General features: G+C 41.4%; 2 protein-coding genes across 3 annotated transcripts in view; one reads left to right on the top strand and one right to left on the bottom strand.

The window, feature by feature from the left end:
* Positions 1–7,519, top strand: part of znrf1 (zinc and ring finger 1) — a 177,550-nt gene extending 170,031 nt beyond the window's left edge. Inside the window, exon 5 of the mRNA XM_055648577.1 lies at positions 1,380–7,519. The gene's annotated coding sequence lies outside the window, so the exon portion shown is untranslated. The remainder of the gene's footprint in view (positions 1–1,379) is intronic.
* Positions 7,520–17,504: 9,985 nt separating this feature from the next.
* Positions 17,505–23,095, bottom strand: part of ldhd (lactate dehydrogenase D) — a 35,661-nt gene continuing 30,070 nt past the window's right edge. Inside the window, exons 10-11 of one of the 2 annotated variants that reach the window (XM_055648575.1) lie at positions 22,703–22,814; positions 17,505–20,474 (exon numbers count right to left, since the gene is read on the bottom strand). In XM_055648575.1, coding sequence (XP_055504550.1) covers positions 20,309–20,474; positions 22,703–22,814 — 278 coding nt within the window. In that variant the 3' untranslated portion in view covers positions 17,505–20,308. The remainder of the gene's footprint in view (positions 20,475–22,702; positions 22,815–23,095) is intronic. The other variant, XM_055648576.1, reaches the window with a different exon arrangement.

Below are 23,095 nucleotides of genomic sequence, written 5' to 3'. Positions count from 1 at the left end.
ATGGAGAACTTCATGTTGGGAAACCCAGTTGCACAGTTTTCCTCGCACATTCTTCAGATGGGCAAAAGGGGGAATGAGGGCAGGACCCAGCGATAGAGAAGAAGGGAAAGCTTGATGAACTGGGACAAAGCACTTTTTTCAAGCACACAGTGGTTTTGCTTTTTTAATCTTCCATGAGGCATTTGTTGCCCCCTTTCTCTGTTGGGTTTTGTTTGCCTTAAGGTATAGATGGTTAGGATTAAACACGGAAATATGGCTAAAAACTGAATCGATTCTTCCCTTAATCTTCTAATTTACAAAAACATGGATTGAATTATCTGGAATCTCTCCTCAAACTCTAACCCTTGGAAACCATGTATCATCCCTGTTGTGCAATCTCCAAGGTTATTGCACCCTTTCTAAAGTGTGATGCCTGGAATTTTTGACAGAACTCCAGATGTAGTGTAACCAGGGTTTTGCGTGAATGCAGCATAAGTTCTGTCTCCTTGTTCTTTGATCTTCCTGATGTGGAGGCTAGCATCCCATGGGGACAGTTTTCCATACCTACTCATTTCAATGATGAATGGATATATGCCCATAGACACCCACAGGTTTTAGTTCATGTTTTGTCCATTTAGCATCCGTAGTTGATGCTGTTGCATTTGCCTCTTTTGTAATCCATTTTGCCTGTTCACTAATTCCATTAATGTCTCTGTAATTCAGTGCTTCTATCTACATTCATTACAATCCTCCTATCTTTCCATCATTGGTAAACCTGATGGGTAGTTTTTCTACACTGCACACTCCACACAGACAGCACCCGAGGCCAGGATTGAACTCACCTCTGTTGCTGTGAGGCAGCTGCTCTCCCAGCTGTACCACTGTGTGGCCCTTAAGTAATCCAGATTGCAATTGTTTCTGTTTTTATGGTTTGTTTTTCTTTTAGTTGTGGTCTGCTTCAACCCATTTATCCAACCAAGCAAATTAACCTTGTCCCCAGAGTGTTTAATGGTTCTATACCTCAATATGCTTTAATTTGAAATCCTTCGAACCTTTTTCTTTGTGGTTATTCAGTAGCAGATTTTTACAGTGCTGAAAACCTCCAAGAACTTCAATCAGTGTCCAGGCAAAGATTTATGAATATGTTAAATTCTGCAGTACTGCAATCACCCCCATGTGACTTTAATCAATCAAAATAAATGGCAGCTTGTTTCAGAATACATTTGTTTGTAGACACCTCAGTGATGTACGCTGTTGTGAGCCTTGTAGGTGAACTCTAGTGTAACGGTTGGCATGGACTCGGTGGGCCAAAATGCCGGTTTCCATGCTGTATCTCTAAACTAATATATGTTCCAGTTTCTGGACGATATCTAAAGTAATGCCTTTTTCTTTTCTTTCAGAGCGCTTTGCTCACTTTGGCTAAACCCTTACCTGGAGGTTAAGAATCTGAAATGGTCGGTTTACCCCAAAACTGAAAATTCCAGCACCGGTTTTGCACAGCAGAAAGAAAAAGCACCAAACCAAATTTCTGCATCCCAAACCAGGATAAAGGAGGAAGTATGTGAAGGTCAACGGGCAGTGGAATGATCATGTCAGCCCTAGAATAATGTAACGGCTGTCAACTGATTCAATTAATGAAATGCCTATATGGAATAAAAAGAGGAAAAGGACTAGCCAAACAGAGCATGATTGCTTTTTGGATTTGAGAGTGCTGTGCAAAAGACAGGTCTCTGGGATATTACTCCAAGGAGGCAACCACAACAGGGTTACAATAGCAAAGGAGAGTGGAATTTCACATGTGTTGACCAAGTTCTGAAAATGCCAGAATGTAAAGCATTGAGTGTCTGTGGGCTTGTAGTTGTGTCCATGATGTGTTTACACAGTGTCCAGTGTAGTCAGCGTGTTCTTGCTGATGTGTGTACAGGCACAAGCACTCTCCCGATTTCCTTCCATCCCACTTTGTGACAGATGATGCCAAAATTTATCAAAAAACAGACCTCGCTATTGTTCTGCAAGGATTTCTTCCTTGTCAACGGTTTTCCGCCAGAAAGTCTCTGCACTAATATTTGAACATGGACTCTGTCTTCTTGAGCTCTGCAACTTTGTGCTACAGAACGGCACATTCATTCTTAAACAGTTGAAATCTTTTCCTCCCCAAAGCCCTTATGGAAATTTTATGGCTTCAGTTTCCACCAGAGATGAGTGAATCTGTCCTGCTGTTAAAGATATCAATTTTACTTCAGCTTGAAATGTAGCCTGAATATTCAGGCCAGTGTATTAATAACAGCCTGGGAAAGATGCTCTCTTTGTTTGTTGAGGTGTTTTGATATGGTGTACCATCACGATGTTCAATAAACTATTGAATTAGCATTTACATTAACTTATGTTAGACAAAACTTAAACTGAATAAAGAGTTCCCTTTCCTGATCTTATTTTGCCACAAACAACTTCACACGTGAACTAAATAGCATGGCATAATTTTTTTTTTTACTACTTTGGTTGAATAGGCTTCAAGTAAGTCTCAGGAAATGCAATGGACCTGCACGTGACCCAGATATGGGTAGTTCTCCACTTTCTTTAGGGACTACAGTGACATTGAACAGCCATGTTATAGCAACAAGGGCTCTGAGTGTTTGATCAGAGCTGTGGAGTGTTGCTGCTACCCGGCAATGTGTTTACAAGGTTTTGCAAGTTGACAGGAGTAACTGAGACCAGGACTCATGATCCCGTGCTCTGTGATCCTGTAGAGCTCCCGAGCAGAGCCAGTCCGCTGACCTCGACAAACCTAAACTTGCTAGGTAGAGCCAACCATTTTATCAGGGAGTTGACCCTTGCTGCAGCATTTACTAATAAACAAAATGGTATTTTGTTTTCCATTATTGTTGATGAACCCTCAGACAAACAGATCAGAGATTAAGTTTTTCAAGAAAGAAAGCAAATTGGATTTGTAGACTGAATATTTAGAAGGAAAATGAGGACCATGCACACCAGCATTTCTATTAAAAATGGTGGTTGCCAGCTGATTCTGGAATCACAATATGAAATTGCACTAGTATTCAAAAAAAACATTTGAGACTATGCTGCTAGCAGTTTGGGGTACTTTCAGTCACTGCATGACGAGCAGAAAGTTTGAGTGTGAGATACATTGCTGCAAGAAATGTGTGCTTTTCCTAGAAATGTGAGTAGATCTAGCACTTCCTGGAACTCTGTACAGTCATTGTGAAATTAATGTTTTGATGTGGTGGGTTACGGGCTTTCCCATATGTACAGCGATTGACTTGCATAGCAGGATGGTATTGCTGCTTTTTTTAACGTGTGTTTTGTTCTATCCTCTGCTTTTACATTACGTAATGGTTTCACTGTGTTTTCTGTTTATTTGAATGAGTTAACCAGATGTCACACTGGTGAAGTCTCCGTAAAGGGCGCGTTTACCCATATGAAGATGTTCAGAGAGCCAGTGAAACAGGAACTTTTCTTTTAAAATAAAGCTTTGATTTAAAGATGTTGCACAATACACAGCACATTTATAATGACTTAAAGTAATGCACTTTTTGTTTATCGTGTATTATATTTTATTTTAATTTACTGGATGCTTTTGCACTGCTTTTAATCTGATACAGATTCTCACCTAGGTTGTCCTGTTTTTCAAGGTGATCGTTGTGAAACGTAAATCTAAATCTATATGCTTAATTTTGAATGCTTTGTGTAATTATTATTACTCTGATTTATGCAGTTGCAGTGCCTTGAGTTTAACCATTTTTGGTGCTCTCATTGAGCCTATTCATTTTCAGCCTTTTCTAAATATTAATTATGGCCTGTCTTTAATATTTTTGTTGGACACGAGGGAGATTGGTTATTCCCAGTGTGTTGACCCGACTAAAATATTCTCTTTTAAATCTCACGAATATCACATCTCAATTCAAAAATTGAGAATTCTCACTTTAAATGTGAGAAGGAAATAATGAAGCAAAAAGTCTAAAATGGCATCAGTTCTCTTTCTTCTCTACCCACAAAAGGTCTTTGCAGTTTATCCTCTGCAGCTGTATTTTTGACATTTGACAAATGTGTAAGAGCTGAGCCCTTATTTCAGCAGTGCACTGTGGTTTGTTGCACTGTCTGAGTCTAACTGCACTAGGTTTGGCATTAAACTATTTCCGTCATCTACGAGTACAGTTGAGGAGCCCAGTTAAATAGAAATTATGAAATCAAGTCAATTGGTTTAATGTTAAACATCCCTATGTAAACATTACACATATGTTTTTAAAAGGAATTAAAAAGAGAATACATTGAAAATACCTAGGCCCTGTAATATTTTGAAATGTAAAACATATGTTGCAATCCTCATCAGAAATTGTGGGTTGGTAAATGATTACAATATAAAAAAATGAATCTAAAATCCCACAAATGTTTCTACCAATAGTTTTTAATATAATTTTTATGAAAGGCTATATACAAGGAGCAGTACCACAGAATGTGGGACAGAGTTGGTCATTTCTCGCATGATGCCCTTGGTGGTTTTTGCTAAGCCAGGACTCATCACTTCCCCTCAGATGGGAAGTGTAATTCAACAGGTACGCCACCACAGGCCACATTGATTCAGAGGGCTTATCAGCTGCTCTGGTAGAGAGGTTTGGAGTTAAGCCAACTTTTGGCAGCCTCAAATGATGGCAGGTGAAGTGAGAAGATAAAACGGCTACCGTGGGGGAAAATTATGCTCTATTTAAATAAGTAAAATGCTTTGCTGACATTATGCTAATTTACCAATAAATAATTTTACATGTGTTATATTTGCCTCGCAATGAATTATAGGTTGAAGATGAATTTTGTGATCTCATATTTGGTTTTAAAATTGAAGAAATTAAATTGTTGGCATGCAAAAAAATAAGTATCTGATTACCATGTTAACATCTCTCAAGGGTAGTTTAAGCTTGTGTGATTAAAAATACACTCTTCAAGTGTCATCATCTCTAATTGACCACTGGGTGTCCACTTACAAATAACACTGTCCCACATATACTATCTGGACACCAGCTTTAAAAAAAGTGAGCAACAAAATGTCACTTTAGCACCAAGCCACTTATAAATGTTACATAGCTAAAGATTTATATTCATTTCTGACATATCCAATTGTATTATTGTACTGAACAATCACCAATAGCAAGTGCCATGAATTAGATGAAAGTATCCTGCCGCTTAATGTATCCACTTTTGCTCCACATCCCTTGCCTAACAACTTTATCTTTCTGCAAGTTTTGATCGGGTTGAGTGAAGTAGAGGGAAGGCAGGGTACATTTGCTCACTATAGTTCCAGACTGCAGTTCTTCACACATTTCCAAATAGCTTGATTCTAAATTTTGAGATATTGTAAAATTCTAATTGGTCTTGAGTCCTCCACTATTAGGTATGAAACAAGCAAGACTAAGCAGTGATCTAAGTGAGGTAAAACAATGTCCGATGCTCTAGGGAATACATATCAAGTTTATGCAATTCAAATTGAATCCCCTAAATCTAGTCTCATTTTCATTCATCAGCATTGCACTCCTTCTGAGATGATTAAATTCTTCCTGAAAAGGGTGCAAATATTAACACTGTATCCCAGCTGTACACAAATATATATGTTCACATTTTATAATCCAGCCCTTTCTCCCATCTCACAGTTAACTGGAATGATATGTAATAAAATTCATCTACTTGGACTCCCAAATCAATATTTCACCATTGTTTAAGGTGTAGAAGATTCTGCAGTTCATCTTTCTTAGCTTTTTAAGGGGAAGATCTGCCAACTGTCCAATTGTAAATTCTGTTTACTGTAGTTATACCTTACACTTAAACAATCTATGATCATTTTGACCTTCTGCTCTTCTTGCTGCCTAGCCCTGTTTAGTGTCATCCAGATAATTGCTTTATTTAATCTGAATCATTAAAGTAATAATGGGAAATTGGGACCCCTGAACAAACCCCACGCAGTGAATCGGCCTTTTGAAATGGAATAGGGTATCACATGTTACATCGGTTAATCAGTTTACTACCTTTAATCCCTTCTCCCTCTTGACCAATTTCCAAGCCAAGTTAAAGGCTCATATATTCAGCCGGTCTATCCTGATGACTGTTTTGAGTAGCTGCCACACAGCTGATGATAAACAGTCAGGCAGGGAGGCCTGCAATCTCTGCTACAGTATCTTTAACAGTTCCAAATCTATGGTTCCAATGGCACCATTGCTAATGCATGAAAAGTTTGAAAGTTTTTGACTGATATCTCCATTTTCTCACTTCATGGGTTGAAAGCCACTAGATCCTGGAGATTTATCTATTCCTGTCTTGTTATTTGCCTCTTTCTCACATTCATTTATTTTTAGTTTCCTTCCAAAGTACCGCTGTATTTAAGTCTTCCTTTACTGTGAAATCAAATGCCAACCACTCATTCAATCAACATGTCTCTCTATTGTGATATCTATGACAATATCCTGGCATAGTTAGAAATTCTTAGTTTTCATTATTAATAGCATTAATTAGTTGAACGTTTTTTTTTTCTTTACGGTTCGTAGCGTTTAGTTGTAAATGCTTCAGCAATTTAATTAATATTTTCCACAATGTAACAGTGGAATAACGCAGATGAAGCAGCCTCTGCCTCTTTATTTCCCTCATTCTCCACAGTAAAATGTACTTGGCTTTCAGATGTTGAGCCCAGTAAAGAAAACATCTAACTTGCTTTATTCTTTAACAAGAGCATTATACGCAATCAAAAAGCTTGATGGCGAACAGTGAGCGTACATGGGAGCTACTCATAAATCCTAGTCATCCTTGTGAACGCACATGTTGCCCCACTAAATATTATCTGGTCAGATGCATGTAGGGGAGCCGGGGAAGGGGGAAAGTAGATGTGTTATAAAGCTTAACCAAGCAGAATCACAAAATGAATTACAAATGGCGTGTATTCTGCTTCACTTGCTGTACAATCATTCTGTGTGACTCGGGTGTTGCCTTATTCAAAGAGTTGTCTTTATGTCTTTGTGTAAAGATGGCGCTGATGTAGCCAGATCGGTGGAAGTGACCCAAGGTGATTGCATCTGATAATGTAAACCCTAGCTTTCTTTTTCAGACTAATGCATACATTTAAAATATGGCATGGATCCTTGGACTTTAAAGCAGTATTTGAAAAGAATAGCAGCACATCTAAACAAAAGCAGACTTTTCAAAGGTGAAAAATACTGTATAGATGTGTGTCATTAATTTTCGAGTCAATTTTTTTTTAAGGACTTGAATATAATGGGATAATCTTTCAGCTGTCCTAGTGTATTTTACACTGCACTGTAAGCAGGCTTTCACCAGGTTCCAGTGAGAACGGATGGGATTTGTACGTAATGCAGTTTCTTGAAAAATGTTAAATGTTTACAGGCATATGCTTTTTATATTTACTGAGTAGAAGTTGATCCGAAATTAACACCAAAAAAATGAACTTCATTTTAAACAAACAATATCCTGTATGTTGATGTATAGTATGTATTTCGGAATTATGGAAAATAAAATCTACACATTCCCACATTCTGTCTCCAGTTTATTTTACACTACCTTCAAATCATCTTTAACGCTTAATTTAGGGATTGAATTTTGAGATGACGCAACTCTTGAATGTCTATCTGGGATGTAGAGACTGACTGGTGTGGGTCCTCGGGTGTACTGAGCCTGACTTGTGGATTCATTATTGGGGTGCAGAGTCTAACTACTGTGGGTCCTCTGGGGCACATCGACTGACTTAATTAGTTCCCAGTTGGGGTGCATGCGGTTGACTGTTACAGGCCCCCTGTTGGGATACAGTGTCTGACTGTTGTGGGCACTCTGGCGGGGCACCTTGACTGTTTGGGGTCCATTATTAGGGCACAATGTCTGTTGTGTGACATTCCTCTGAGGTACGTGACTTACAGTTCTCCATTTGCTGCATTCCCAATATTGAATATGTCTGTGATGTTAGAGGTCCGAAACTTGAACTGAAACCCAGCCACTTCCTGTCACACAGAAGATGGCAGTGTGGGGGCAGAGGAGGTCCCTTGAATGGGGGAGGTCAATAAACTAACCCACCTCTATTCAGTTAGAGGCTCATAAAATTGTCAGTACCTCACTTTGTTTTAGCTTTAACACCACCTTGATTCCTAGACTTTGCAAAAACCCACCCTTTAAAGGGAGATGGGAATATAACACTTTTCAAACTATCATTTGGCCATTGACTGCACTGTCCTCTCTGAATGAGACAATGGAACACTTTGTTGATTCATTTTTGGGGAATTGCCTAAAGTTTATTGTCCATCCCTGACCGTCCTTGAGAAGGTGGTGGTGAGCCCCTGCCTTAAACCAACGCAGCCCTTCTAGTGAAGACATCTCCACTGTTTTTTGGGGGTAGAAGTTATGGGATTTTGACCCAGCAATGCTGAGGGGCCAATGACACATTCTCGAGTCAGGGTGGTGCGTGATTTGGAGAGAACATGCAAGTGGTGTTTCTTCGCACCTGGTGCCTTTGTCCTTTACCTTAAAGATATCTTTTTTCAGAGTCAAAATGACAACCAAAACACCATTCTTAAAGAAAAACATCAATCCAGCAAACGTATATACGGATAAGTACCAAAGAAGAAAATTTGTATCATCCGAGACCCAGTGATGATCCTGTGTTGTCTAGCAGTCCTGGAAAGAGACCAAGGTCCCGTTGACACAGTGCTCCCTCTCCAGAGGCACTCGGGCATGGACATAAGACAGGAAGAGGGGCAGACAATCAGCCCAGGCAAAGCTCTCAGCTGCCCGCCACCATGCCTCACTGATAGCCACTGCCTTTGTCTTTGGTGGTAGAGAGCCCAGGTCAGGCTGGTAGGGTTGCAGCTCACCCCGTTCCAATCTCACAATTGGTCGTTTGTTTCTCTCCTGATATAATCCAAACTCCAAATCCAACAGAGTCACCAAGCTCCACATGCCAACGTCCACCACTTCCATTAATCCCACTCGCTCCAATACCCACCCGAACCCCGAATCTCCCTTGACGCTGACCTCCTACCTTTCCCCTCCGTGCTCCTCACTGGCTGCTACCACCAAACAAGTATACTAATTAGTTCCAGTGATGGGTCATTGACCTAAAACATTAACTATTCAGATGTTGGTTGATCTGATGAGTATTTCTAGCATGTTCAATTTAATTTGCGTTTGATTAGGACTGTCCTAAATTTGGGAAGACTCGAGGGAAATTCTATCTTCCAGGTTTTTCTGACCACAGGATTCCTGGAGGGGCCGAGGAATTCTCAATGGAAAAGTGGATCTACAGAACAGGCTTTCATCAGAAGCTCTGAATTCCTGAGGTAAGACTTTGATGTGTTTCTGTTGGGGTTGGAGATCTGCTCTGACAAGTAGAAAAGGGCTTGATGATACGTAATGGTCATTGGGGTCTTCTGGATGATGAAGGTTACGGGATGAGGGACATCGCAGGAACAAACATTTATTGACCCTTTGCAAAGAGTTTTTTTAATATATAGATATGAGAGTCAAGGCTAACTCTCACCCTTGCATAACACCAGTGAAATCCCAGTTGCTGTGTTTTTTTTTACATAGATGTCACCCCCTTTCAGAGCTAGCGAACTGTGCAATGCACTGGATGACATGTTAATGAGGAGGGTAATCTGCAAGAACCTAGCAGCTAATTAGAAGGCACCTAATTACTAAAATGACTGTCTCTAAACAAAAATGACAATTGCATCAATAAGTTTTTCTGGTTTGTGATATGAGAACCATTTGAGGTTATTGCTCAACTATAAGTTAATTTCACTTATCCAAGGTGGGGTTTTTTTCATTGGTCTTGCGCCAGTGCACAGAAAGCATTCCCAGGATAAAAAGCCACAGTGGTATCAATGCTAAAGGGGCCATTTTAGCATTTCACTGAGGGCTGTGTTACACAGGTAATGCTGCTGAGCCAGGAACCTGGTGCTATTCCTGCCCATCCTGCTGCTTTGTTGGGACCCCAGGTGCCAGTAAGCCAGTGTGAATCCAGCATGGAGTTATCACAGGGCTCAGTATGGAGATGATGCCTGTGAGGACGAGTGTAGGGCAGGCTAAAAGGAGCAACTGTGGAAGGATGTCACGATTGGGGAACACCGTGCAACCAAAGGAGAGGGGTGGAGATTAAACCTCTGAGCTCATCCATTGCCTGTTAGGGCTGAGCAGTTGCACTCTTTGCCCCAACCAGATTCAGCCCCCATGGGCAACCACTTCACACTGAGCCCTGGAACAAACCATTGCAAGGGGAGTGCCAGCAGATAGGAAGGAATAGCGCCTGATTACTAGCACAGCAGTGGATATCTTCTATAAAGTGGTATGGGATACAGTTCACACTTAAGGGCCAAGTGTGCTGACATAAAATCCCCAATCAGCAGGCCAGCGTTAAACGTGACACCAAGGGGGGTTATTCCTGCTTTGGATCTGGGAGTTGCTGACATTTACTGCCCATCCTTAAGTGGCTTTAAGCAGGTGGTGGTCTTGAATGACCTGTATCCAATCCTCCTTCTGCTTTGAGCTGCTTGCAATCATTCTGAATACTTGCCACAATAATGTTGGAAGCGGCGTTTTGGGATTTCGGACATATACTGAAGGTCCGGGTAATATATTTTAAAGTCAGGATGTTGTTCGACTTGGAGAGAAATCTTAAGGAGGTGTGGTCCCATACGCCTGCTGGTCATTTTTGGTGGTAGTTGTCATAGGCTTGGAAATCCATTCCACAGATAGAATGATAAAATAGTCTATTCCTCAAGAGTCAAGTCAAGTCAAGAGTCAATTTAATGATGTCCTCATGAGAACAATTGTGCATTTCATCGCAACCTTCATCAAACTGGCCAATATGGAATACGAGTGCAATTTACTGAACACTCAGCACAAGTAGTGCAGATTTACTGCCCAATTTAAACTTTTATAGTTTTGTTGAATCCTAAAATAGGATACTGGTTGCTAAGTATTGAAGTATTTATGCTATCATGCATCTGACTGAATGCAAAGATGGATTTAAAACCCAAATGGGCTAGCAATTGGGAATTAGCAAAGGATAAATGCCTGGATTTGATGAGCTCCGAGGGTCAGATGGTTCATTGCTCCTGTGGCAGGTTGGACAAATGTGCCCTCACCCACCATGTTGTAGCGAATCTTAATTGGAAGATGCAAGTCGAGCTTTAGTGGGATAAAACTAGTTGCTGAGAGCTAATCCCCAGGATGGGACCAGATACAAGTGGAAGATTTCATCAATGACCTGATATTTGGTATTCCATGAAACCATACTTTATATCTATTACACAATCTAGGATTGGATGGGTTAGGTATTATTTTAGTTATTCCACACAGCGCTTGATTTTAGACTTCAAGTACTGAATGTGAGAGAGGGTAGGTAATCTGATACAGACATGAAATTCCAACAATTTTTTTTTCAAATTAGTAAACGTCATACTAGCTCTCCGAACTCCTAGCAGACTTGCAATCTAAAACATGGGACTATGACTTCCATTAGGAAGCTTAACCATTTACACCTTTCATGCTCATTTTTACTCTTTGAATAATTATTTACACTTTTGCTAACTCTTCAAATTCCCCAAAAGTCTTTGCAACGTGGTTTCCAGCATCTACAGATACTAAAAATACTCACTGTGTTTAATGGCATCAGCTAAATAATATATTGGAGCAACACATCAGGTCAGCTAACATTGGTGGAAGTAAATAGAGGGCAGGCATTTGATTTAAGGTACACAAAAATGCTGGAGAAACTCAGCGGGTGCAGCAGCATCTATGGAGCGAAGGAAATAGGCGACGTTTCGGGCCGAAACCCTTCTTCAGACTGATGGGGGGTGGGGGGGAGAAGGAAGGAAAAAGGGAGAAGGAGGAGCCCGAGGGCGGGGGCATTTGATTTAGTTTAGTGATGCAGCATGGAAACAGGCCCATCAGCCCACTGAATCCCCGCAGATCACCTGTGCGCTAGTTCTATCCTACACACTAGGGGCAATTTACAGAAGCCAATTAACCTACAAACCTGCATGTCTTTTGGAATGTGGGAAGAAACCAGAGCACCCAGAGAAAATCCATGCAGTCACAGGGAGAACATGCAAACTCTGTACAGACAACGCCTGTAGTAATGTTTCAGCTCTGGTAGTTGTTGGTAGTAAATAACAATTAGGTAAGTGAAACAAACTGCAAATGCTGGAAATCTGAAATAAAATCAAAGGGTGGAAAATGCATCAGATCAGCCTGATCTGCTGCGTTTGTCAACATTTTCTGTTGGGTAAGAATGGGCCAAAAAAGAGACTCGGTAAGGAATTGAGAGGTCCTGTAATGGGGTGGAGAATGAGTGATTTCAGTAACATTGCTTTCAAATACATTGTTAACCAAAAAACTATTAAAGTTACTCACTCTAAGGAGAACAAAACAGTGTTACTTAAGAAATCCTGGCTCAGCTGAAGAATGACAAAGAGTAAAGCAACAGAATGATATCCATACTACAATCACGGCATGTGCCACCAGAACAAGGAAAGTCAAGGGAAATAACACAGGGCTAAAGAAAAAGTGACTGAAAATACATTGAACTGAATTGCAAAGACATGGTTTTGATTATAATAAAAGAGTCTGGGTATGAAAGAACTGACAGCAGGGTTACAAAAGTCCAGAAGTCTTTCATCGCCAGAGGGGAAAATGAGCATTGCTGTTGGCAGTACTCGAGGGAAGAGCAGCTTTACATGACTACCACATGCTTCCCGCTGATCCAAGTTAAATAGAGAGCATGCTATCCTGAAAAGTACAGGACAACAACGTGTATGCCCTTTGGAATCCGGACAGTCTCAGCGAGGCATTACACAACGACGGACTTTTGAGAGATTTTCTGAATTTATATGCTGGACCAGTGACGTCTGGAATATCAGACGCCGGTAAATCAGATCAATACACTCTTTGAGAAAGAAAGAAAGCAGAATGTGAGTTTTATATTAGTTTAAAGAAAAAGTGGATAAATTAGTCAAACAAGGAACGATTGAGCAATTTTTCATTGATTTTTAGAAAGCTGCTGATGGAATCTGACAGCAAGCTGGAGCATGTAAACATGCCTGTCAGGGCAATTTGAGACTAAGATCTGTGTGAGTGAGCAGAGGGTTTTAGTGAAGCTGAACAGATAGGTTCTTAACAGTGGCGTAATTATTGAAATTATAGTGGCTAATATATTAGTATGTATAGAATAGAAAATAACATTTTTTAAATTTCAGATTAGAAGGTTGGATCTAAATTGTACTCTCAGCTGATCAATATTTTATGTTGCTGACTATTGTGAAGAAGCAATGTTTGACATACCTGAGTTTATAATTTATATAATGTTTGGTGGGAAAGTGAGCTGTGAGGAGGAAGCAAAGTGACCTAGACTGGATGGATACGTGATTGGGCATGAAGGTGGTGGAGGCGACATAATGTGGTGTGAGAATAGCAAAGCAGAATATTATTGAAGGATTTGAACAAGGTCAAATATTGGTGTTCATAGTTCAGTATTCATTAAGTTAACATGCAGGTACAATATGTAAACAGGAAGGCAAATGCTACATGGAGCTTCATAACAAGGTGAGTGGTGTAAAAGGGGATATTTTGTTGCAGTTAAACAGGGTGAGTGTTGAGATAAAGATTGAAGTTCTGCGTCTGGTTTTGATCTCCAGACCAAAGGAAAGAGATTTTCTCCTCAAAGTTTAAAGATTCATTAAAGTGATTCCTCAGAGTGTATGGATTAAGAATGGCCTGCAGTCACTGGAGTTTACAAGCATGAATGATAATCTTAAAACATATACAGTTGTAAATGTCAGGGAAATACTGACCAACTTTCTGCTCAGGTTGGATAGTTTCGAGGTGGGTGGCACCATGGTGCAGGAGTAGAGACCCCCGGGTTTGATCGTGACTATGGGTGCTGTCTGTTATGAGAGTGTACGTTCTCCTCGTGACCAGCGTAGGTTTTTTCCGGGAGCTCCGATTTCCTCCCCAATGGTATGAACATTGAATTCTCTCATTTTAACTGATACCCCCCCTTCCCCCAGTACCTTTCCAGTGCCCCTCCAAACTTATTTCTCCAATAATCCCACCCCTCTCGACCTTCTGCTTCCACTTCATTTTTCAATTCTCCCTATCTAACACCCTTGTCTCCTTTTCATCTCTAGCCAATCAACCCTCCCTCACCTGTGTGCACCCATCACTTACCAGGCTTAGTTCTACTCCACCTTTCTTCTCTAGGTTTCTCCCCCCTACTGCAACCAGTCTGAAGGGGCCCAACATGAAATGTCACTTATCCATGTCCACTAGAAATGCTGCTTTCGCAGCTGAGTTACTCCAGCACTTTGTGTTTGATCTCGTAAGCCATTCAGTTACATTAAATCTGTATGAAAATGAGTAATTTAAATAAAATTGATCAATTATTTGGCAGCTAATATTAAGTACTACAAAGGAAGCACTGCAGTGCTACGGGTGGTGCTGCTGCTTTACTGTTCCAAGGCTCCAGGTTCAGTTCTCTCTTTCTCCTGACTCTCAGTCTGAACGGTCTCGACCAAAATGCCACCTTTTCCTTTTCTCCAGGGATGCTGCCTGACCACTGAGTTACTCCAGCTTTTTGTCTCAATCTTGTTCACTCTGTGGCAAGATGTGGGTGCTCAGGTTTCCTACTTCTCACAGATGTGCTGATTGGTAGGTTAATGAATAGGTAAATTATTCCTAATGTAGGAGAATCTGAGAGAGTTGATCTTTCATTGCAATATTTAGGAAGGTGATTTTTCATTGTGAGATAAAGGTATTATATTTTCCCATTGCACACTGCTGAAAAACACAATCATACAATTGAACTTCCAGGCAATCATTTCCATATATAGTGTAAACTGCATTGAATATGGATCTTTGCTCTTGCATTTACTAAATTGGCAAAGGGAGGATGGTGAGATGTGGAGCATGGACTGTGCTATCCTTGTGAGCAAAATATAAAAACTCTTCTCCAGGTGAAACAGTTGTACATTTCTATGTAGCTAAGATGCTTTTATATTGACAGTAGATTGGAAATAATGTGTCGGCCTGTGGATTCTTTTCAGCTTCGACACACTTGATGTTTGCTACCGTGTCTATTGTTGTGCTAAGATGGACCAGCGGCAGAGTTACCTGTGGTTTTTAGTTATGAGCCTGCACGTAAACATAGTCTGTCTCATTAGTGGCAGCACTTGGACTTTGTTGGCTCAAGTCCTTCACTGAGCATCCCAATACATGTTCCAGGTTTACAGTGCCCCCCATAATGTTTAATAAAAGACCCGTCATTTATGTATTTGCCTCTGTACTCCACAATTTGAGATTTGTAATAGAAAAATTCACACATGGTTAAAGTGCACATTGTCAGATTTTATTAAAGGATATTTTTATATATTTTGGTTTCACGATGTAGAAATTACAGCTGTGTTTATACATAGTCCCCCCCCCCCCCCCCATTTCAGGGCACCATAATGTTTGGGACACATGGCTTCACAGGTGTTTGTAATTGCTCAGGTGTGTTTAATTACAGGTAATCAAAGGTACAGGATACTGAGTTGGATGATCAGCCATGATCATATTGAATGGTGGTGCAGGCTCGAAGGGCCGAATGGCCTACTCCTGCACCTATTTTCAATGTTTCTAGTTGCCTCCCTAATGTAGGTATAAGAGAGCTCTCAGTGCCGAGTGTTTCCTCCAGTCTTTCCATCAAGTTTGGAAACTTTTATTGCTGTTTATCAACATGAGGACCAAAGTTATGCCAATGAAAGTCAAAGAAGCCATTATGAGACTGAGAAACAAGAATAAAACTGTTAGAGACATCAGCCGAACAAACCTTAGGCTTACCAAAATCAACTGTTTGGAATATCATTAAGGAGAAAGAGACCTCTGGTGAGCTTACTAATCGTAAAAGGACTGGCAGGACAAGGAAGACCTCCACAGTTGATGACAGAAGAATTCTCTCTATAATAAAGAAAAATCCACAAACACCTGTCCGACAAATCAGAAACACTCTCCAGGTGTGGATTTGTCAATGACCACTGTCCGCAGAAGACTTCATGAACAGAAATACAGAGGCTACACTGCAAGATGCAAATGACTGGTTAGCCGCAAAAATAAGAGTTACAGTTTGCCAAGAAGTACTTAAAAGAACAACCACAGTTCTGGAAAAAGGTCTTGTGGACAGATGAGACGAAGATTAACTTATTTCAGAGTGATGGCAAGATCAAAGTACAGCGGAGAGAAGGAACTGCCCAAGATCCAAAGCATACCACCTCATCTGTGAAACACGGTGGTGGGGGTTTTGTGCCCTGGGCATGTATGGCTGCTGAAGGTACTGGCTCACTTATCTTCATTGATGATACAACTGCTGATGGTAGTAACATAATGAATTCTGACCTGTATAGACACATCCTATCTGCTCAAGTTCAAACAAATGCCTCAAAACTCATTGGCTGGCGGTTCATTTTACAGCCAGACAATGATCCCAAACATTGCAACAAAGGAGTTTTTCAAAGCTAAAAAATGGTCAATTCTTGAGTGGCCAAGTCAATCACCCGATCTCAAGCCAATTGAGCATGCCATTTATATGCTGAAGAGAAAACTGAAGGGGACTAGCCCCCAAAACAAGCATAATCTAAAGATGGCTGCAATAAGTGAGTTTGGTATTCCGACTGCGCATGCCCAAGTCAAAGGTCACGATGCATAAACAGTCCTGGAGAGCAGTGGACCTTCATTTCTTCAGTTTTTTCAGCTCTGATTCTTCCCGGTGAGAAAATACTGCGTTCAAACTATGAAATTGTTGTATTTATTGTTCCTTTGTTAAAAGCTAAGATTATTTTGTTGTTTTTATTGCTTTATGCTTTGGTGAGAGAGTGAGATCGTGCTCGTCGGTGCCGGGCCCGGGTCTGTTGTGTTGCTGCTGGGCCGTCCCTGTCCAGGGGGGCCGGAGGTGTCGGGCCGGGCTTGCAGCCGGCGCTGTGAAGAGGCTGAGTTGCTGCAGTGCTTTGTGTGTACGGCTGGTGCTCGGCTTTCGCCGGCGCCGGGAGGGTTGGCCGCTGGCGGTCCCCGGCCCGTCGGGGAGTGGGGTTAGGCTGGAGTTGCTGCTTCTTCTCTGTGCTGGTTGTGGGCCTGGGGCCGGTGGGGTTGTTGGTCCGAAGCTGTTGGTTGAACCGGCAGGAGTTGACCTGGGGTTGGTTGAAGAATTCCATTGCCTTTCACTATTCTGCAAATTTCAAGGAATTTGAATTCTTCAGCTAATCCCAGCTCACCTCCCACTGGGCCAACTGGCAGCCCTGGATATAGATACTTATTTAGTAAGGGTGTCAAGAGTTATGGGGAGAAGGCAGGGGAATGGGGTTGAGATGGAAGATAGATCAGCCATGTTTGAATGGTGGAGTAGACTCAATGGGCTGAATAGTCTACTTCTGCTTCTATGACTTGTGAACCTATGAACTGACTTCATTACCTGTGTGCAAAAAAATATTTCAGTATACTTTGATTCAGAAATTAAAGTTTATTGTGCCAGGTTTGTACAATTTTAACTGTAGACACAAGGAACTGCAGATGCTGGACTCTTCAGCAAAACACAATGTGCTGGTGGGACTCAGCGAGTCATCATCTTCAGTCTGAAGAAGTCATGACCCGAAACGCTGCCTGTCCATTCCCTGCCTCGATGTTGCTTGACCCGATGAATTACTCCAGCACGTGGCGTTTTACACCATTTTTAACAGATTTGGATTTAAAATAATTAAATTTACGAACGATTCAGGATTGGCATTGGATATTGTCATGTGTGACGCTGTCTATGCAAGATCACTATATATCAGATGTTCCAGTTTATTAAATTGTGCAACAAGGCAGGAACATATCAGATCTTCCAGATTAATTTAAAAGTAATTTCATTCCAGGACCCTGATTCATTTCACTCATTGCTGACCAATTCCCATCCCACGCAATGTCACTTCTCCAGTAATTTTAACAGGAATTTTGCTTTATGCATAGCCATATTCTTTATGCCATTTCCAACATTGCCAAATGCAACAATTGACTCTGAAAGAAAATTATTAGTTGGTGTTGCTCGGTTTTCAATTGGTCGAGTTCATAAACACAATGGAAGACATTTGCTTCCTATAATTTTCAGTTTCTCCATTTTAATTGAGTTAATGTTGCACAAGACACCTGTGCTTAGATTCTCCAAATCCAGGAACACCTCGTGAGTGTAGTAAATAACTGTAGTAGGTGTTAAGCTTTGGCTCGAGAGTTTTACTTTGGGAAATCTGTGTTGCGCAATGCCATGTGGCCCTCCAGGCACAAGCAGAACCTTTCAGCACTTGTCCACACCAGAGACTGACATTACCAACCATTTGAGGAGATAGTCTGAACTTCCTTGCTGGTGGAAACTCAAAACCCTGGTACACAGCCCACAATCCGGTGGTGCTGGCTCGAAGGGCCAAATGGCCTACTCCTGCACGTACTGTCTAATACATTTCTGCCATTTAAGTGCTGTACCTTGCTTCTGTGATCGTTCCACCGATACTCAAAGTATCCTGGTTGCCTTTTAGAACGTGCCTTTAAATAAGGCAGGAGAGGGGTGATTGGGCTGGAGGTCACAGGGGAAAGGAGAAGAAACAAGAAGAAGATGTGTCACGCAGGGGTCTCTTGCGAGCGGCCATGTTGGGAAAGAAACTGCATGGAGAATTGCTGTGGGATGGTAAGTATTGGGCTTTGGCTCGAGAGGCTTCGGTGAGGAGGCTGAGCTGAGGGGGACATGAGGTAGAGATACAGCCTGCTGTTTCCTGTGTGATTATTGTGCTTTTCTTTCTCTTGGTTTTAGCAGAGTAGTGCTGGTCGGTTGAATGGTGCAATATTCCTGCTGCTGGATGTGGGAAATCAGGGTAACTGCTAGTGTCGACACTTGTGGCAATTGTGTTCAAGTGTAGCATTAGAGCACCAGAGCTGCAGATGGACGACCTCAAGATCATCCATGAGAATGAGAGCTTCATAGGTAGGAGTTACAGTGAGTTTGTAGCAGAGCCCTGGGGAGTGTTGTAGACCAGAGGGATTTAGGAGTGTAGGTACATAGTTCCTTTGAAAGCGGAGTCACAGGTAGATAGAATGATCAAGAAGGCTTTTGGCACATTGGCCTTCATCAGTCAGGATATTGAGTATAGAAGTTGGGATGTTATGTTACAATTGTACAAGATGGTGAGGCCACATTTGGAGTACCACCTTCAGTTTTGGTCACTCTACTACAAGAAGAATATTGTCAAGCTGGAAAAGTGCAGAGAAGATATATGAGGACGTTGCCAGGTCTTGAGGGCCTGAACTACAGAGAGAGGTCGCACAGGCTCGGACTTTATTCCTTGGAGCACAGGAGGATGAGTAGTGATCTTATAGAGGTGTATAAGACTGTGAGGGGAATTGATAGGGTAGATGCACAGAGTCTTTTACCCAGAGTAGGGGAATCAAGAAGCAGGGGACATAGGTTTAAGGTGTTAATAGGATCCTGAGAGGTAACTTTTTCACACAGAGGGTGATAGTTATAGGGATCGAGCTACCCGAGCAGGTAGTTGAGGCAGGTATTATACAACATTTTAAATGTATTTGAACAGGTACAGGGATTGGAAATATTTAGAGGGATATGGGCCTAACGTGGACAGGTGTAGATTGGCCCTTGGTCAGCATGGGAACATTGACTAAACGTCAATTTTGCAGTATTGTTTGCATTCATGACGGGAAATATGATTTCTTGTTTAACAGCTGAATTTTCTGAGAGGTAATAGGGAATGTAATTCAATATTGTTTTTCATTCTTACATAGAGCAAAATAATCAGAGCATGACATATATTAAACATTTTCCAAATCAAAAAATAAACTGTTATCTAAAAGGGGAAAAAAAATGGCATCTGGGGATTAAAATGTGCCTCTGATCTCTCCCGGAACAAGAATCATTTGAAACATCTAGTGGGGACTGGTCAAGTATGCTCCTGTATTATAAAACATGTTCATGTCTTGCATCCATCAAGTTGACAATTTGAAAGCAAAGTTTAATTTTTCATCAAATCAACTGATCAATTATTCGAGTGAAAACTGGAGTGAACTTTATCTGTCAAGCAGATGTACTTAGTGTTGGAGCCAATGTCAGGAACTCACTCTTGGTGGGAAACATACTACCCATGCATTGGCTTTAAAAGGAAGTTCTGTGTGTCCATTTATAAATCCCATTCACGTTCCAACTCGCAGATTGTTGGGAAGTGGAAATCTCTGGCCAGAGAAAGGATATTCCCTTTCAAATGCTCTACACCACTTTGCCAGGATTCATAATTTGTTTTGGATCCAATGCAGCCTTAATTCCTCTCATCACCTCCATACCGACAGCACCAATTTCTTCAGTCAGGAGATGCCGTTTGCCCAAGCCGATGCCGTGTTCCCCAGTACAGGTGCCATCCATGGCCAGAGCTCGCCTGTGTAAGAATGAAACAGAAGATCAGATTCAGCCCGCTAATCCCTTACAATCAAATATCGTTCAAAGCAGTGCAGGTGCCCATTTAAGTGGATGAGGTACCAAAGTCTCACCCAGTACATGGATAGAGTGATATTGGATGGTGTAGCTTGTAGATCTGCTGCCTCACCTTGCCCTGGGTTCCACCCTGTGTGTGTTGTCTGCATATCCCCCCTGATACTATAGACCATGGGTTTCCTCCAGGTGCTCTGGTTTCCTCCCATTTTACAAGACTTGCATGTTGATAGGTGAATCCACATGTGGTAAATTACCCATTTTATGTCAGAGTGGCAAAATCTGGGGGGAGATTGTTGGGAATGTGAGAATAGGCAACACAGTGGCACAGCTGGTAGAACTACTGCCTGGCAGCGCTGGACACCCTGACCTCAGGTGCTGTCTTTGTGGGGTTTGTACATTTTTCATGCGACCTACGTGGGCTTTCACCAGGTGCTCCAGTTTCCTCCCACATCCCAGACATGTGGGTTTGTAGATGAAATGGTCTCTGTAAATTGTCCCTGGTGTATAGAAAATGGATGAGAAAGTGGGATAACACAGAATTAGTATGAACAGGTCGGCGATAACTCGGTGGACTGAAGGGCCTGTTTCTAGGCTGTATCTCTAAACTAAAGTCAAATCAAAACGAATAAGTAGGATTAGTATAGGGTGCATACAAATGGGCGCCGGAGGGGGCAGCATACATTCACTGGGCTGAAGGGTCTGTTTCTGCGTTATGTCTCTGTAACTCTGAACAGTCCACATGTTTAGTTTTGATGTCAAGGCTGCAACACTGGAGGACAAATAGACATTGGAGAGACAGTGTGGGCCTTTACCAGAATCACTGGTACCAGTTTAAAGGCTGCAGGTTACTGTAGTGTGAGCTGGTGCAGCAGGAACTACTTAAAGAGACTGTCTCCAAGCTTGCTAATGGGATATTCTACAATGGACCCGATATCTCCAGTGCTCTGGGCGAATCATCCTTCCCTGAGGTATGAGCCCAACTACACTCATGTTTATAACTGTCCATTAGACCGAGAAATGATGGATCCAATTCTGGGATCTGCCTCATCACTCCCAATGACAGCTACTTGATTCATCCCCACCCACTGAGGTGGTGTTTCTTGATGGCGACCATTGTTCCCGCCATGGTAAAGGATTGCCCAGGTAAAAAGATGCAAGGCAATTGTGTTGCTTGTGCGCAAGACCCCTCGAGTATCGTGTACACACACAAATCACTCCCTTGGAAGAAACTGCCATCCTTCTAGCCCATTTCTACACTCCTTCAAATTTCTAGTCGCAGGTGTCTTGTGTAAAAAAATCAAGAATTGCCGTCTGAAATATTCACCAAAAAACCTAATTGGATTTATTTCACTTTTCATGAGGATGCGTTTCCATGGAGATAGGCTCGACATTAACAAAGACAATCTGTAGATTTACTGAGTGTAGCATCAAAACAGGTTTCAAGCAAGGGTTAAACTGGTGAAAACAAAGACTCTTGGGTATTTGTCAGATGATTTATAGTTTAAAAAAAGCCAAGGTCAGTAAAGTGGCTGGCAGTCTGAGGAAGAGGCAGATGAAATCTCTTGAGTGGCCCAATCTATAAATGGTCCAGCAGTTGAGGGCAGGTGAAACTTTAATATTTAAAATGCAACCACAAGGCGCATTGTGTACTTGGATGAGATCTGAGAATGTTATAATCAATACTTCATGTAAAATCTCTGAAACATCAAAGTGAGGCACATGTAGGCTTACAACTAAATTCATTGAACAAAACAGTGTCAAATATATACAGTATTTTAATCCGATCACACCTCGAGTATGATGTACCTTTTTGTATAGGACTGAAAATAAACATGATGCTAATCCATATGACCTAGAAGGAGATCACTCAGCCCATCTATACTGGCTGGCAGAGCAATCTCATCATCCCATCCACGCCTTCATCCGCATTAATTTTCCTGCAACCGATTCTCTCTCTCATGCCCATCAACTATCCCCACCCCCCAGACATTCACACTACGTGTAATTTACATTCTCAAATCAACCAGCTAATCTTTGGGTAGAGGGAGGAAACTGGAGTGCATGGAGAGCATAATGAGGTTAAAATGAGCTTGAGGCACATGTCTCCTGAGTTCTCTATGACCTTGTCCATCCTCTGTTGCATATGGTCTAAGTAAAATATAGTTACTCTACCTGGCCAATCTGTCAGTAAACTCTTTCACCCTTCTCTCCTCATCCTTATCCCTTGGGTCCATCGTCATCAAACAGTGGAAGTTGCCATCTCCTACATGGCCTACAATAGGTCCTTGAATTGGAATCAGATGATTGATTAGTTGGATTGCATAAAATGCAATGAAGACGGATAGAAAAAGCAAGAACGCATTTAAAATTGATACACATTGAAGCCTTGATGACATTGAGTTCAACGAGATTCCAATCAAGGTCATTGACCATGCTTAGAGACAATGTTTCATTTTTGTCTTAAAAACATTGAAGAACACGGAACATACTGTATCTCAAATCATTCTCTTACCACACATCTCATTATACTTATATCCAACAAAGGTTTCAATTGTTTATCAGGGA

Source organism: Leucoraja erinacea, chromosome 17, assembly GCF_028641065.1.
Source record: "Leucoraja erinacea ecotype New England chromosome 17, Leri_hhj_1, whole genome shotgun sequence".
Lineage (NCBI taxonomy): Eukaryota > Metazoa > Chordata > Chondrichthyes > Rajiformes > Rajidae > Leucoraja > Leucoraja erinaceus.
The sequence above is the reverse complement of the archived record's forward strand: the minus strand, read 5'-3'. Positions and strand labels throughout refer to the sequence as shown.